General features: G+C 42.5%; 1 protein-coding gene and 1 long non-coding RNA gene across 9 annotated transcripts; one reads left to right on the plus strand and one right to left on the minus strand.

Moving 5' to 3' along the window:
• The first annotated feature begins 1,815 nt into the window (after positions 1–1,815).
• Positions 1,816–14,683, plus strand: LOC105686730. Of its 7 annotated transcripts, none has more exons than XR_007280009.1 (11): positions 1,816–2,343; positions 2,441–2,576; positions 3,114–3,300; positions 3,499–3,623; positions 3,914–4,016; positions 4,872–4,985; positions 10,283–10,628; positions 10,968–11,200; positions 11,286–11,478; positions 13,982–14,357; positions 14,513–14,683. It is a non-coding gene; the product is annotated as an uncharacterized LOC105686730 (long non-coding RNA). The 7 variants fall into 7 exon arrangements; XR_007280011.1 differs by having other exon boundaries at positions 10,283–10,416; XR_007280007.1 differs by having other exon boundaries at positions 10,283–11,200.
• Positions 2,338–13,985, minus strand: LOC105686146 (putative mediator of RNA polymerase II transcription subunit 12). Of its 2 annotated transcripts, none has more exons than XM_048659967.1 (12): positions 13,116–13,985; positions 9,414–9,766; positions 8,564–8,701; positions 7,475–7,551; positions 5,608–7,364; positions 5,239–5,419; positions 4,163–4,302; positions 3,864–4,012; positions 3,526–3,705; positions 3,180–3,284; positions 2,792–2,992; positions 2,338–2,664 (listed from the first exon to the last, which is right to left on the minus strand). In XM_048659967.1, exons 2-12 carry the CDS (start codon positions 9,495–9,497, stop codon positions 2,503–2,505), a joined length of 3,174 nt encoding a protein of 1,057 aa, XP_048515924.1. In that variant the 5' UTR covers positions 9,498–9,766; positions 13,116–13,985; the 3' UTR covers positions 2,338–2,502. The 2 variants fall into 2 exon arrangements, with proteins under 2 accessions (XP_048515924.1, XP_020708133.2); XM_020852474.2 differs by lacking the exon at positions 13,116–13,985 and adding an exon at positions 9,945–10,193.
• Positions 14,684–15,959: the final 1,276 nt, after the last annotated feature.

Raw genomic sequence — 15,959 nt, forward strand, 5'->3', positions numbered from 1 at the left:
TGTTCGTCATCTCGTATAGGCGGGGCAAAGGTCAATTGATATACGTACATGTAGCCGCGATACGCGTGTTCCATGTACTCGAATCACTCGCACATTCATGTACCCATGTACCCACGTAAGGTTTATACAGACGTACGTCTCTCCGTCGACGTCTCATCCGCGAGTATAACTTGCATACGGTGGAAGCCATCTCGCGGCACGTGGGATATATTTTTTTTTTTTTTGTTCATATATAGAGCGACTAATTTCGATAGAAAAACTTTTCTTCGCGGTTATCTCCGTTTCCGTTTCCGCGGTTCACCTTTTTCCCCAAGGATTATACGCCTCCCTGTCCCGGATTAATTGATATTCGTTCCCCCTCCGATTTTTAGATCAATTAATTCGTGTAATTCGAATTTCTTTTATATTTCTTGCGATTCCTGTGCGTTTCTTCGAATTATTATACAAATATTATAACGACGACGACGCATCAGAATTTGATTACGATGACGATTACAATTTGTCGTTATATATATATATATATATAATATATATATATACACATATGTATAGCAATATACGCGATTAACAGTTTTCAATGCACATTCGTTTCTCAGTTTGTTAATATAAATACGTTATCTAATGTTCGTTGAACCGCGTCGTCGTTCCCCTATATCTCTGATAAATAAATAAAAAAAATTATTCATGTAAACGATATTTTTACACGTATTTACCACACGAGACACTCATATACCTATGTGTACACGTGGAAACGATCGACGATAATATCTATTCCTTGTTTTTCTTCCTAATTATGCACGGAGTAATTCGAAAAGAAAATAAATAAATAACCGCCCCTTAATTTTTGCGACGAGAAATTTTCAATTTTATACAATTCGAATTTGTCTACTCTGGTACTTGATGGAATGAAAATAATTGAAAAGAAAAGAGGAAGGAATTGAGATAGCCAAAAAAAACAAAGAAATAAAAACCAAGAAAAATTGTGTCTCAACTTTTTTATTTGATTTTTTTTTTTTTTCAATTGCAGTCGCGACCTCAATTTGTTCTCAAACAAATAACCGAACAGATAAACGAATACAAAAAAAAATCGGAGTCATTAGCTTGATGACATTTCCACCAAATCCGAGTAGTGATTGGGTATTTTGAAAAAACGAAAAAAAGAAAAAAACCAAAAATAAATAAATTCTCGTCCATGTCCCGGCCTCGTTCACATGTGCGGTATATATATATATATATATGTAAACGTAAATAAAGTGATCCAATTTCATTAGGAAATGCACAATTTAACAATTGGAGTCAATTATTTTTATAACTGATGACTCTCCCCTCCTTTTCGCCTTCCCCCTCCAGTATATTTGATTAGCCATCTGCTTTATACCCTATACATGTATATGAATACCTATATACCGTGCGACTTTACATGTATACATATACATATACGACATAATCGTATATTATTTGTGTACAAAAATATTTTTTTGATTTTTCAATCCATTCGTTCATTCGTTCATTTATATTTGATTTATATTGAACAAAAAAGAATAAATAAAAAACGACGAATAAAAAGAAAATCATTACGTCTAGGTACACAAGATTACGCAGGTATACGAAATACGATAGATTTTATTAAATAAACTACAGGTAATTAATGTATATTTTCATATATATATATATATATATATATCGTACTTAAATTATTATATCATATGTATATCGTATTAAAAATATAATAATAATAATAATAATATTAATAATATCAGTTGAATTAAATTTGTAAACGATATAAAAAAAAAAAAAAACTCAAAAACCTATAATAATTATACAATATCCGCGTATATAATAATAATAACGTCGATGTCGCGCGGTAATTATTAATAATGATAGTAATCTAAATAATAATGATAATAATAATATTAAACTGTACAATTATACGCGTATATACTCATACACTAGAGGTCAATGTCACGGAGTATTATCGGTTAAATTGCCGCCATTTCGTCGTTGTCGTTTGTAATATTTTCTTTCCTCTTATACATGTTGCGTATACGTATGTTCGCAGGGAAAAGAGAGTTGAAAACAAAAAAGTGTAAAAGAAAAAATTATTTATATACATCATCGCGAAGGGGCGAAAAAAACGGCAGTTATGTATACCCGGGAAGCCCGGAGATTATCCCGAAGGATAATCCGATCCGATCGTATACCGTACGGAAGTCATCGGTCACAGATGTATCCTCCCCGAGAAATCTTTGGGAACGAGATATCGAGATATCGAGGGTGACGAAGAGAATAAAAATGAGAAATGAAGAAAGAAAGGAAAATATTGAAAACAGAAAAGCGGAGATGGTACGTTTTTGCTTTATAGTATAAAACACTATGGTATACGTGCAAGTGATTCTCAGCACCGGTTGATAGTTTTCCATTGTTTGTTTTTTTTTCGAAGGTTGACAGAGGGCGGCCGAGGGCAGAGGTCACGGTGTTGGAGAGTTCTCGTTGGTTCGGAATTCAGAGCACGTAGATCGGGTCCTTGCAAACTGATATTCTGGCCTCCTGCAGAATCCTTAATCTAGGACCAAGAGGTACACCCATTTTCTGTAATCTTTCCTCGCTGAGGTAAGGCAGCTCCACCATTCCAACTTTTTCCTTCTCGAAAGCGTTGGCGTATTTCTGCGTAAAATGAAAAACGAAAAAACCATGTAGACGGGAACGAACGTTGAGAGGTTAGTTGTTGTTGTTGTTGTTGTTTTTGTTTTTGTTTTTTTTTTTCTTTTGCGACATTCTTCGGTTCACTTACCTCGTAGCCCAATTCGCGCAGAAAGAGTCTTATCAGAGGTGGTTCGGTGCCGAAAAATTTTGTCAATTTTTTGACCCTCGAAGGATTCGATAGCGCCGGTAGATCCGAATCTTTGATCAACGGTTGCGACTGAGATCGCACCATAGCCATGCTGGTTTGTGTCCTCAGAGCAGCTATTTCTCCCCTTATGTTCTCCATTTCCTGCGAAACAAAGAAAAAAATAAAATAAAATAATAAAACCAAAAATAGAAACGAATGTACCCGACGATGGGTTTGGGGAGCTTTTTTTCCAATGGTCGACAATTGTTTTTCTTATTTTTAGGTTATCGGGCGTTTGGTTTTGCTCATATTCTCTCTCTCTCTCTCTCTCTCTCTTCACTCCACGTACCTGGATCATCAAGTGTTGCGTTCTCATTTCCGAACTCAAATGAGCCACGGATCTCGCCAGGGTGACAACGTGGGACTCGAGCCTCTGGAATCTTTTGTTTATGCTCTGCGAACAGGAAAAGGTGAGTATTTTTTTTTTTTGTTTTTTTTTTCTGAAAATTAAAACCAATACAAACAACGACCAAAAAGCGCATTTTCTTTGATTTTTGTTGTTGTTTATATTCGTTTTAATTTTCAGGAAGAAAAAAAATCGTTACAGCAGTCGTTGTAGTTTTTAACGAGCGCTTGTTTTTTTATTCGTCATTCACATTTCTCCGCAGGTAGACAGTACCCTGCTTACGTCGTACCTTGACATCTTTGGCTTTTTTCATCCTGTCGTCGACCATGTGCGATCGTCTTTTGTCGTGGTGTCTTGTGACCGGTCTGGATGACACGGATGACGTGGGTAAGGACGACACCGAACCGTAGCTAGCCAATCCCCGAGCTTTTCTTCGCTTCTTAACGCTACCTCCGAGCAGTTTCAGTACCTGAATCGGAAAAATCGAAAAAATTTTTCGAGAAAAAAAAAAACACGAAAAGAAAACTGATTTTTCACAACGTTGACGAGAGTAGAAGACAGAAAAAAAATTATCGAAAAATAGAAACAGCGAGGAGGCCACCTCGGGGGATAATCGTCGATTTTTACCTCACTGTACATGTTCTCGAGTCCCTCCAATTGTTTCCTTATCGTTCTAGCGTCGTTTGTACTGAGATCGGAATCGCTTCTGTCCAACATGGATTCCAAATCGAGGCCGGTCGTCGTCGACGTCAGATCGGCGGCTTCTATCCCGAAAACTGAGTGAGTAGAAAACAAAAATTGAAAAGTAGATAAAATTTTTTTAATTTTTTTGATATTTATCGTTCGTTCGATTTGGCTCGTCCGAATATATATAGAATGGGGGGGGGGGGGGGGGGGGGGGAAGTTTCGTGAAAATTTTAGCTTACGGTGGGAGAATTTTTTCGCAGCTTCTTTTTTCGACGACGAATTCGCTACGCCCCGATGTTTCGAGACGCTCGTGAAATTTCTCTTGTGATCGACGCTCTTCGAATATTCGTTGTAATTCGGTTTGGATCCGTACGGAAGACTGAAAGTAACAAATATCGATGACAATCTTTCGTAAATAAAGTAGAGGGAGAAAGTAGAGTGGAAAACAAAGAAAAAAAAAAAAAAAAAACGCGCGGGAAAACCATCGATCGAAAAAGTGTTTTTGCCCCCCCCCCCCCCCCCTGCAACCCCCCGAATTTCTGGCTGGCCTAAGAGCCGGGAAAATTTTCAGATTTCCTTCCTCTTTGTAATCGGGCCGAACAACCCCCCTCCCCCCTCCCCTCCCCCAGATCGCTTTTTTCACCCCATCGGTTGAAGTAAAAGATTAAAACGAGAGGAAAGTTGAATATGAAACAGGAACGTATTTACTTCCCCTCATCTCTTTCGGGGCTATCGAAAAATCGTGAAATACTTTTTTGATTCCATATACAAAGTAAGTTTCAGAGTCGAAACGAAGTCGGCTTATCCCTTCATCGATTTCGCGAGACATTTTCATTCGGCCTCCCCCTCGCTTCCTCCTCCGAATACCCCAGCCCTTTTTTTTTTCCTTATTTATTCACTTAGCTCATCGTTTTTTTTTGTTTTTTTTTTTCTCCTCTCCGTACACAGGATCTTCGGGGATCGGGGGGGGGGGGGCGCCACTCCGAACGATGGATTTTCCCGCAGGTCGAACGCCGGAGTGAAACGAGTCGGAAGAAATCTCTGGAGATCCGGTTCGTCGGGGTGAGTGAAACGCGATTTTTCTTATTTTTCAATCGTCGCGGACACGGCGGCAAAGAAAGAGAAAAAAAAAAACAAAATAGGGAAAACAAACAAAAAAGAAAAGAAATTAGGATCTCCGGTAGGAGTTCGACAATTTTTTTCTCCAAGAGCTTTTCAATCGTTCCGTGATCGCGGAGTTACGCGAGCACTCCGTGCGCCCGTTCGACGAAAATTTCGGCTCGGGTATCTCAAAGTTACTGCGTGGCGTGTTTACCTGGCGGTGTATCGATTTCTGGGAGTCCGTGGGCTCCCATGGGGCGACAGGGGCGGCAAAGGAGGTGTCACGGACGACACGCTCTCCGAAAGGGTCGAGTGCGCCATCGCCGGTAAGTCCCGCGGTTCCAAGATGCTCCTAAGTTCCGACTCGACGATATCAACCCACTCGGAGTCTTGACCTAAATGGGCGCAGGGGGCGAGAGCGAAACAAAAACGGAAAGGTAAAAAAAAAAACAAACAAACAAACACACCAAGGGACGACAGGGTGGGGGGGCAGGGCGGCGCAGGGAGGGGAGGGGGGGGGAAAAGAAAACAGAGCGTTATTAAAACGAGGCGCGACGGTAGCAGAGAATTTAAATCTCCCGACCTTGGGCGTGGATCTGGTCCTCCGGCGGCGGCCTCCTGCCGCTCGAGTACACCGCCGATCCTCTGCCCGAGTCGACGTTCGACGAGCTCTGCCCGGTCTTGTCGTAGTCGGAGCCGGACCCCTGGTGGTTCTGCAGCTTGAGCCGGTTCAGTCCGGTCTCTATGTCGTCCTTCCGGCCGCAGGACTCCTGACTCTTGCCGCAGGCCTCCTGCTGTCCGGAGTAGCCGCCCACCCGCTCCAGTCCGGACCTCCCGGCCGCCTCCGTCTCCGTCTGGTTCCGCTTGGGGCCCGGGCTGCTCCTCGCCGATTCCGCGTCCTGACACTTCCTCGACGACTGGAGTTCCTCGACGCGTTTCGGCATCCCCGCGACATCCTTGAAATCCCCAGCGGCCGGCACCGGCACCGCCACCGCATCCTGCTGCTGCTGCTGCTGCTCGCCCCTCCTGGGGCCGAAACTCGTCTCCGGACGGGCGCGGTCGTCGCGCGTTTCCGCGGCGTTCCGCTCCGCGGTCAACTCCACGGTTATCTCGTACTTCTCCTTGTCGAGGACCTCCGAGGGGCCGACGACGACCCTCTGACCCTGCGACTCCTCGTCGAAACTCAACTGAGGCTGGGACGCCGCCTTCTCCATACGACGCGCGGAACTCCTCCTCTGGAATTCCGCCTCCTGGTTAGTCTCGGACTTCATGTAAACCTGCGGCAGACCGTAACGCGGCCTCCCCTGGTAGTGGTAACCGCCGTACGCCTCCTGGTTGACGCCGCTCTGTCTCGACGTACCCGGAATGTCGATCTGCGACCTAGAAATCGGCTGTCTCATCTGGTAGTGCTGCTGTTGTTGCTGTTGCTGCTGGTAGGACGCCGTAGACTGAAACTGCTGGTGCTGCGTGTTCCTCTGCTGGTTCGCTATCTGCTGCTGGTGCATCTGCTGCATGATCTGCCTCTGGTGCAAGTTCTGGGCGTGCTGCTGGGAGAAATGCTGCTGCCCCTGCAGCAGCATCTGCCCCTGATGGACCAGCTGCTGGGGGCTCTGGTAGCCCTGGACGACCCCCTGACCTTGGAGCTGAGGCTTGGCGGGCGGGTGCCGGTGGCCCGCGCTCTGGTTCTGGTTCTGGTTCTGGTTCTGGTTCTGGTTCTGCGCCACCTGGTTGTAGTCCCTGCCGGCTGTCTGACCTTGGGGATTCCCGGGCGGAAATCCGCCGATCTGGGTCTGGTGGACGGTCTGCACGCCGGCACCCGGAATGTGGTGAGTCACGTGGAGCTGAGCGCTCTGACCCGGGAGACTCGGTTGGATCTGGACGGCGGCCGCCTGCAGCTGACCGGGAAGCGGAACGTTCTGGAGATTTTGTCCGGCGGCGGCGGCGGCGTAAACGTAACCCTGACCGTGTTGTTGGACGTAGCTGTTTTTCGGGTAGTGCAATTGCTGTTGTTGTTGTTGCTGTTGTTGTTGTTGTTGTTGTTGTTGTTGGATGCCGACGGCGGTGTCCTGGCCCCTGCCCGGCTTGCCGTATATCGCCTCCTTTTTCTTGTTGTCATCCTCGTTTATGCTACGGCTGGATTTTCTCAGTTCCTCCGCGACGTTGTTCAGACTGGTCAATTCCGGCTCGGCGTCCGCCTCCTTCCTGCTGGGACCGAAACGGCTGGATATCATGTCCTTTATCGTGTGGTACGTCCTCGACAGGGACTTCGATCTCTCCTCGTCGACGACGCCCTTTGACAAACGGGGCGACGACGAACCCGCCAATCCAACCGTCGACGAACTGCGGGGAGACGGCGATGGAACAGATTTTTTTAGAGGGAAAAATTTTTTTTCGAAAATAACGCGCGAACGCGAGAGGTGAGCCGAGGCGGCAAAATTCGTTGGACTTACGGGTAGGACTGATGATCCTGCGACTGGTAGTTCCTCGATTGGTGGTAGTCCTGCCTGATATCCTGCATACGAGTCTCCTGGAAAGAGAGATTTGGGGAGTGTCAGAGAGAAAAAATAAAAAAAAAAAGGAAAGAAAAGAAAAAGAAATGTCCTTTGAAAATTTAACGGCCGATCAGTTCTAGTCCGCCGTGATGCAGGGAACATTAAACAAAATCCTCGAGGAAAAGAAAAAAAAAAACTCGAAAAAGGATTCGGACGTTTTCTTTTTTTTTTTGGTACTGTTCTTTCTCCCGAACGCGCTCAATCTTTCCAGATACAGATAATGTGGATATTGATCGAATGGAAAAATCGAAAAAAAACAAAAAAAAAAAAAACGTTAGTGAATCGTAGAATCCGGTATGAGAAAGTACATATTTCGAAACTATAATTTTTACGTCTTTCGTGACGCGGATCGTAAAACGGCCGCGATGATGATGATGATAAAGAAAAAATGAAATAAAATAAAATGAGGAATACGATCTGGTCGTTAAACGGTATCGGATTCGGTTAATATATAAGAACTTTACGTAAGAAAAGGCGAAACGAAATACACGCGGAGAAACGGTGGGGATATTTTTAAGTAAAAAAACAAAAGAAAACAAAAAATGGAAAAAAAAAAAATGAGTAAGGACGAAGAAAAAAGCGATCGCGTGTAATACGACTTGTATATTTTATGTGTAAAGTGAGTTTGAGAATTTTAAAGTTGTCAGTCCGAATCGTTCGTTTCTCGGTAAGGGATGCCGCTTGAATATCAACGATTCGGTTAACTCAGCTAGGGCCTAGACGACACGCAACTCGAATACGGAAAAAGGTATTCAACTTTTAAATTATCGTTACACCGACTCGTTGTCGTTAGCGAGGAAGTCGTAATCGTGATTCTCTTTTCACTCGCACTTCAAACCGCCCCCATATCCATTTCGGCGATCGAGGGGCGAGAGATTATTTTATTTTTTATTTATTTTTTATTTTTTCTATTTCGCGAATTCGGAAAAGTAAATAAATAAATAAATCGAGGAGCGAAGGATCGTCAGGTTTTTTATATATATATACCTCCTGAGTCCAAGCTTGCTGCTTTACGGGCGCGTCCGGTGCGATGGCGACCCTTCCGGTTGGTCTTTTTTTGTACTCATGGAGAATCGGAATCTTGGAATTCTTATCGCCCGATGACAGTACCACTTCTCTTTCGATCTGAAACGACAAATTGAAAAAAATTGGAAAAAAGGGTCCCTCAAAAAATTTCATCAGAATCCAACATGGCCGATCGAAATCGACGCGACGCCCAGTAGAATAAATGGGAAAATTCGAACGAAGGCGAGTAGAATCAAAATTCGGTTCTCTCCCTTTCTTTCTTTTTTTTTTTGTTTTTTGTTTTTCGTTTTTTCGTTCGTTCGAATCTTCGGAACAAAATCGGCGGCCGCCACCGCAAGTTCTTCGGGATATACGGGCGGCTTCGATCCGTACGTTAAAATCACACGCACTTCCGGTTAACTGTTTTCTCCCGTATACGTGTATATATATATATATATTTATTCACACTATCATCCCGTATGCCGAGCTCTCTCAACGCGATCACGACGCGATAGTTTGTTCGGTAGAAATCTCCTTTGTCTCGACTACACGAATCGCATGGGCGTAGGATAAAAAGAAAAAGAAAAAGAAAAAAGAAAACTTACTTAAAAAATAAAACGAAAGCAAAAACGGTAAGATTCCTGTGAATTTTCCCATGAAATAATTTACACGCACCCCGAACCGACGACGGGACGCACCGCCGCGAATCGAATCGTTATACGGAAAAATCAAATTTGGCGATGACAGAAATAAAAAAAAACAAACAAAAATAAAAAGAAAAAAATGAAACGATCGAAAAAAAAAAAAAATTTGTAAATCGCATCATACTCACGGGAAATTTGCTACTGTGGGTTTGCAGATTGTTTCCTTGTGAAGTTTGACCTTGACCCTGTTCGTCGCCGTAAAGCGGAGGCATTCTGTATTCCGGAACGGGAAGTTGCCCGGAATTCCGATTTTCTTGCCCACCTCGATCCGATCGAATAATCCCGCCGTTTTTGTCTTCGGTATTTCCGCCCTCCTCCGGCGACCTCACGCCCCTCCCGACCTGGTTCCGTCCTCCCCCTCGATTTTCCTCTGACGCCGCCTCGTTGTTCTCAAAAATCCGACGATCTTCGACGATCCGGACGTCGCGGTTATCGGGCACCGGTTTTCGCGTCGGAACCGGCCACTGCGGGCCCTCCTCATCTGGAAAACGTGAAACGGGGACAAAAAAAATAAAAAACGCATCCTTACGACGTTGCGAAAATTTGAAAATGGAAAAATGGAAAATCTGGAGCTAATTATCCTCGGAGGACATCGGGAGCCGCCCGAGGGTTCGTCCCGAAAAAACTCGAGCGTGAAAATCAGGGAGGGACTTTCCTACCTTGACACTGATTTTGTCTCCTCATTCGATTCTCTTGTTTTACTTTACGGACGGTTGTAGCCATCGCGAATTGACTGACCATTTCTCTCAAGTCGCCGCTTACTATACGAGGTGTAGAAAAAAATCTGCTTCGTTTTACGCTACGCAGGATGATGATTCGCGCTTTTCTTCGATTCTCCGCTATTTTTCTATTCCCTCGATTTCGAGTTGTTGCGATATCGTTTACAGTTTTTATATATTTTTTTTTTTTTTTTTTCAAATATATCGACCGATTCGATTTTATTTATTTATTTATTTATTTATTTATTTATTTGTTTTTTTTTGTTTTTTTTTTTCAGGAATCGACGGACCGTCGTTCGTCTTCCGCTCTACGCTAGAACTCGTACGAAGTTACTCGTCCTACTGGAAGAACTTGGACTTTCCATTGAGTGAACGTCTGCCGGTTGGTTCCGCCGTTCTGGCCTCGCTTCCGGTATACATGGATAGACCAAAATATACACACACACACATATATATATATACACACGTGTAACGTCATCTTCGTCCAGTCCGTCCACGCGCGGGTGCTGCGAGATCTCCCGGGGTATTTCGTCGTCCGGGTACCGCTCGAGGTTCCATAACCATTTGCAGGACAAATAACGCGGACGACGACGCGATCGAGAACGAGGGGAAAACGGGGGATCGGTAGGAAAGATCTTCGATCGTCCATCCCGTGTCCATCTTTTTTCGCGCTTTCGATTCTCGCCCACGCCGCGCGGCGCGTGCGGAATTTCGTCGACGTTGACACGGTTTTTTTTTTTCTTACTTCTTTTTCTTTTTTCGTTTTTTTACTTGTTTCTTCCTATTTTTTTTTTTTTTTCTTCATTTCTCTCGTCTCGTCGGACATTTTCCCCCCCCCCCCTCAATCGGGCCCGCTACGCCCGATTCGCATCATCTCCGGCGAGCATATTTTTTTTTCTCTCTCCCGTCCTCGTTCGAACGACGAGTAACAACTTACTTCGTTCTGGTACCTATATTCCGTAGCGCACGGGTTAATATACAGCGAGTAACACGCGACTATATTCACGGCGTGTACGGCGTAGAAACGGGCGACGACCACGTTTCCACCTGTATAAGAACCAGGTAGTACGGGGAATCATGCATGGTTGAACTTCCTAAGTGTTCTTAGAGAGCGTTCCACTAAAGTCTCGAGGTCCGGTGGCCGGACGGACGGACGGACGGACGGCCGTGCAACGTCCCGAGATACACACGAAAAGGTAAAGGGAACAACTTTTCACCCGACTTTGGATAATCGCCATCTTTGTTTTATTCATTTTCTGTTATACGTTGTATCTGTTCCAGACGAATTTTTCCCACGTGGACACGGGGCGTGGTGAGGGATGCCTGAGAAACAATTCTTGGGAAGATTGATCGATTCTCGTTCGTTTTTTTGGTTTTTTTCATCGTTTGGGCAAAACTAGAGAAAATGGTAACAGAGGAAAGACAGAGAAAAAAAAAACCAACAACAGCTTCGCAGTTCTGCGTACGGCTATTTGTAAGTATAGCGGTGCACATTAACTAAACTGGTTGTCTTCAACTTGACTTTAATAACGCTATATCGAGTAGTAGTAGTTGTAGTAGTAGTAGTGGTAGTAATAGTAGTAGTGGTGGTGGTGGTGGTGGTAACGCATCTCACGAGATCGATTTTAAGTGGTGTCTAGTCGCGGTCGGCGTTGTTGTTTTTTTGTTTTTGTTTTTTTTTTATTTTCTCTTTTCATGGATTTTCTCGACTAGTTTCCGTAAGGAGGTTTACTTGCTCCGAGTTGTTGTTTTTTTTTTATCTTTCCTTTTCTTTTTCTTATTTTTTTTTTTTTTTTTCTGCACTTTTATGCGCTCTCGTTCGGTTGTTCACTTCATCGTAAGGTTCATCGTAGGTTAAAGTCTCGCGGTTCCGATTCCAGTTCCACTTCTGTATACATATACAGTTCTAGTTCTACGATGTTCTAGTTCAGTTTGCACGTTGCACGCCTCGAAACTGTACATCCCAGGTATGCGTATACGTATTCAAAGTAAAGATGCAAGTTGTTCACAGTTCACATGGCACCGCTCGTAAAACCATCGTACGTAGATACTTAATAGCTAATAATAATAATAATTAGAATCACACAACAATAACAACAAGAACAACAATAATGATCACGTACGCGTACATACGTGTGTTGTATTATTTACGGCACGCACAAACTTTTGTACGTATATCCTTGTTACTGTTATTGTTGTTGTTGCGAGTTTTAGAGAAACGTCGGTAGAGAGAAAATCATTGAAATATTAGAATCCGTGTGCGGAAATACTTCATTATCTTTGTCTATTATATTTTTCTTCGTCATCTTATCAATCTTGCGAGATGAACGAAAATCGCGTTTTGACGTGTATACAATACGTATAGAGACACGTATAGTTATTGCGGACGTTAAAATCGCATCTGGTCTACGACATATGGTCAGCGATAGATAATGTTAGTTTTTGATAGATATAAATATGAAATAACTGTACTTGAGTTACGAACCTGGTATACATATATATATATATATATACGTATAGGTAATAACGTTCATTTATTACACGCTCGGACAGTCGCGTTTATTCCTCCGACTACGACGACTTGAGGACTTTGTCTCGTTATACATTATATACGTATAGTATTTTTCGACGACCGGACGCTTTTTTGATTTTCATTCAATCGATTCGTCGATTTTGTTTCTAATTATATCGACACGGCCGATTACGCCCAGAAGACTTTGAACTTTTGTCCTCTAATTTTCTTCGATTTACGCGCCGAAAGTGAACTTTGAATCGTTTTAAAATTCTTCCCGTAACGGATTTCGAAGGTTTTTTCTTTTTCTTTTTTTTTTTCTATTCTTATTAACCATGGTCAACGCACTCTCGAGAGTTTCACGAACATTTTCCATTTTCTTTTTTCATTTATCAATCTTTTCTCTCCACTCAAACAAACGATAAATTTCTCTTTCATCTAGATTCGCAAAAAGACCTGTTTTATTTTTTTTTATTTCCTTCAAAATCCGAAGAAAAAAATCTAGACACTTTTTTGAACACATCGTCTTGTTATTTGAAAGAATAAGAGACAAATAAAGAAAAAAGGACGTTAGAAAAATAATTATAATTGTCGCTTACCTGATCGTTTTCAGTACAGGTCGATGTAACAGAATTCCTTCGATCGAAGTTACGATTTGAAAAGATTTCCAACGACACATTTTTTCCCCACTACATACGAGTGGTGATTGTTTTTTTTGGGTTTTTTGGTTTTTTTTTCGCTCGTTTTTGCAAAATCACAAATTTTTCATATCAATTTACTCGTCGATTCATCTCTCCCAATTCACACGAACGTGTACATATAAATAAATAAATAAATTTTTCAACCGAAAATAACGTGGAGTATTAAAAAAAAAAATAAACGTTGCGATATTTCTGTGATTCTTGGGCGATCGTTTATCGTCTAGCACTCGATCACCTCTTTCCGATTATGAAAGGATTAAATTATTCTTGTTTCGCACATTGCGGCAGTTCGCACGGTGCCGGGTTATGAGAAAAAATAAATCTCCAAGGCGTTAACCTCACAGTATTTCACAGGGCGATAAAATCCGTAGGTGTTGTTTTCTTTTTCTTTTCCTTTTTTTTCTTTTTCTTTTGTTCTTCTTTTTTCAAGAAAAAATTTTCGCTTCAAAAACTGAACTGGGCACGATTCACGATTCTTCGCCAGCGTGCGCCTCTTTCGGCGGTGTTCCCTCGGGTCCTCGGGATTTCCGATCGTTTCGTAAAAAAATATCGGAGTCGAGCGTCCGTAGGCGTCCGTAGTATATCGTCGTCGTTGTGGAAACGGCAGCGTAGGAACGAAATTTTCAAAGTGAATTTATTAAAACAGACCGGGGGGGAACGTTAACGCGCGTCGACGTTAGACGCCCAGGACTCCGGCGGTGTTGTTCCTCCTCTCGCGGCAGTCAACGATGCAGGTTTCGTACGTACGTTCGTTCGTTTTTCAGGTGGGAGAAAGGAATATACGTGGGTACAGTCGGGCAAAGAAGAATCGTCCGCAGGCGTCCCACTCCTCCTCCTCCGATTCGCCGTAACTCCGAAGAGAGGAGAAAATAAATACCGAGGAGCGAGAACGACTCGTCCGCCCATTGGCGTGTTGTTACCCTTCTCTCCCTCTTCAAAAGTTCCGCACGCCGTTCGACGGCCTTCGATGTAACGATGATTCGGAAAAACGAAAAACGACGGACGAACAAAAAACAAATTAGCGAAACGAAAGAACGAACGAAAAACTGAACGCTCCATTCGATTGTCCGATATGCAGCGAATTCAATATGCCGACGACGAGGGACGAATGATTGATACGGGGCCGCAGATTTTTCGTTGGTAAGTTTTGCGATTCTTCATTTTCTTCTTTACTTCTTTATTTTTTTTTTATCACCTTTTCTTTTTCGAATAACGAATCGGAAAAAAATTTTTCCTATCCAACGATTTGGATTCGTCGTAACGTTTCTATCGTCGACTATACTCACTTCCAACAGGAACGGCGGGAGCAAAAGCGTACGAAGAAGGAGTAGGAAAAGGAGAAGGAGAAGGAGAAGAAGAAGAAGAAGAGGTAGTTGTGGTAGTAGTCGGACCTCCACCACCGTTCTCGTAACAGACAGGTGAAGAAGAGGAAGAAGAAGCAGTACCTATGGTGGATGTTGAAGAAGAAATACGAAGACGAAGTGAGTAATCCACTGGTTAAAACCTGGCCTGGAACAGGTGTTCTAGGAAATTTTTTTACTCCCCTTAGAAAATACTGCATGTGCATGCGCGTTTACGGTATATAATACCTACTCCCTCTCGACGAAACGAACCGTAAGAAAAAAACACAACAACAACAACAACCACAAAAAAAAAAAAAAAAAACCGGAACCAAAAAAAGAATAACCAACAACTTCAATGGTCTCGCTACTCTCCGGGTCTGTGTTGGGAGCGATGAGTGAAAAAAAAAAAAGCGAAAAAAATAATATTTTTCGAAGAGAGAAAAAAAAAACAAACTAAACCCAAAAATTGAACCGAAAGAAACACGTTATATTGTTTCAGAGAAAATATATGAAACCGAAAAAAGGAATATTGAAAAAATAACAGACGGCGCGAAATGCCGAAGCCAAATGATCGACTTCATTATTATTATTATTATTATTATTACTCACCCGTTTTCGAAATTCTAGGCAAACATTTTTTAATCCATGTATTAATTTCTCTGCGTCATACAATATTTTACATCCGTTTGTTTGGTTTCTTTTTTTATTTTTAATTTTAATTTTAATTCGTTGTTTTTTCATTGTAAAAATCGTTCATAGTTCATAGTTTTATACGGTATGGTATACGGCGCGGTGCGGTGGATAATAATTTGAGGAAAGAAAGTAAAAAATGAAATTTTTTACTTTCTGGTTTGTTTTTTTTTTTCTTTCTTTTTTTTTTCTCGAACCGAATAGAAAAAAATAAGACGAAAAATACTCGGCGGACGTTATCCTTGTAGTTATATTACACACGGCGGAATCGCAGGCGAGTTTTACGCGTTCGTGATCTGGACCCATTATATGAATGGCGAATTTTCTCACGAGATGCCTTAGCTCTAATTATATGTCTAGGGAGTCTTGAAACTCATGCGCTGTATACGCTAAACTTTTATCGCTCCAACCTAATCCCGAGGATAACCGAAACTGAAACGTTGACCAAAATCAAAGTTAGGAAAAAATAGGAAAAAAAAGGAAGGAACAGTTTCTTGATTTTTTTTTTTGTTGTTTTTTTTTTGTTGTTTTTACCCCGAAAATTGCAGACGCTCGCAAGGTAACCGCAGATCCCCGCGACGATTTATCGTCCTTACCGACCGAGCGATCTTATTCGGAATTTGAAAAAGAAAAAAAACAAGAAAAAGAAAAATAAACAAAGCAAAAACGATTTTATATTCCGTGCGCCGCGCGTCTCCCCCGTTTTGTA

This window comes from Athalia rosae, chromosome 8 (genome assembly GCF_917208135.1).
Source record: "Athalia rosae chromosome 8, iyAthRosa1.1, whole genome shotgun sequence".
Lineage (NCBI taxonomy): Eukaryota > Metazoa > Arthropoda > Insecta > Hymenoptera > Athaliidae > Athalia > Athalia rosae.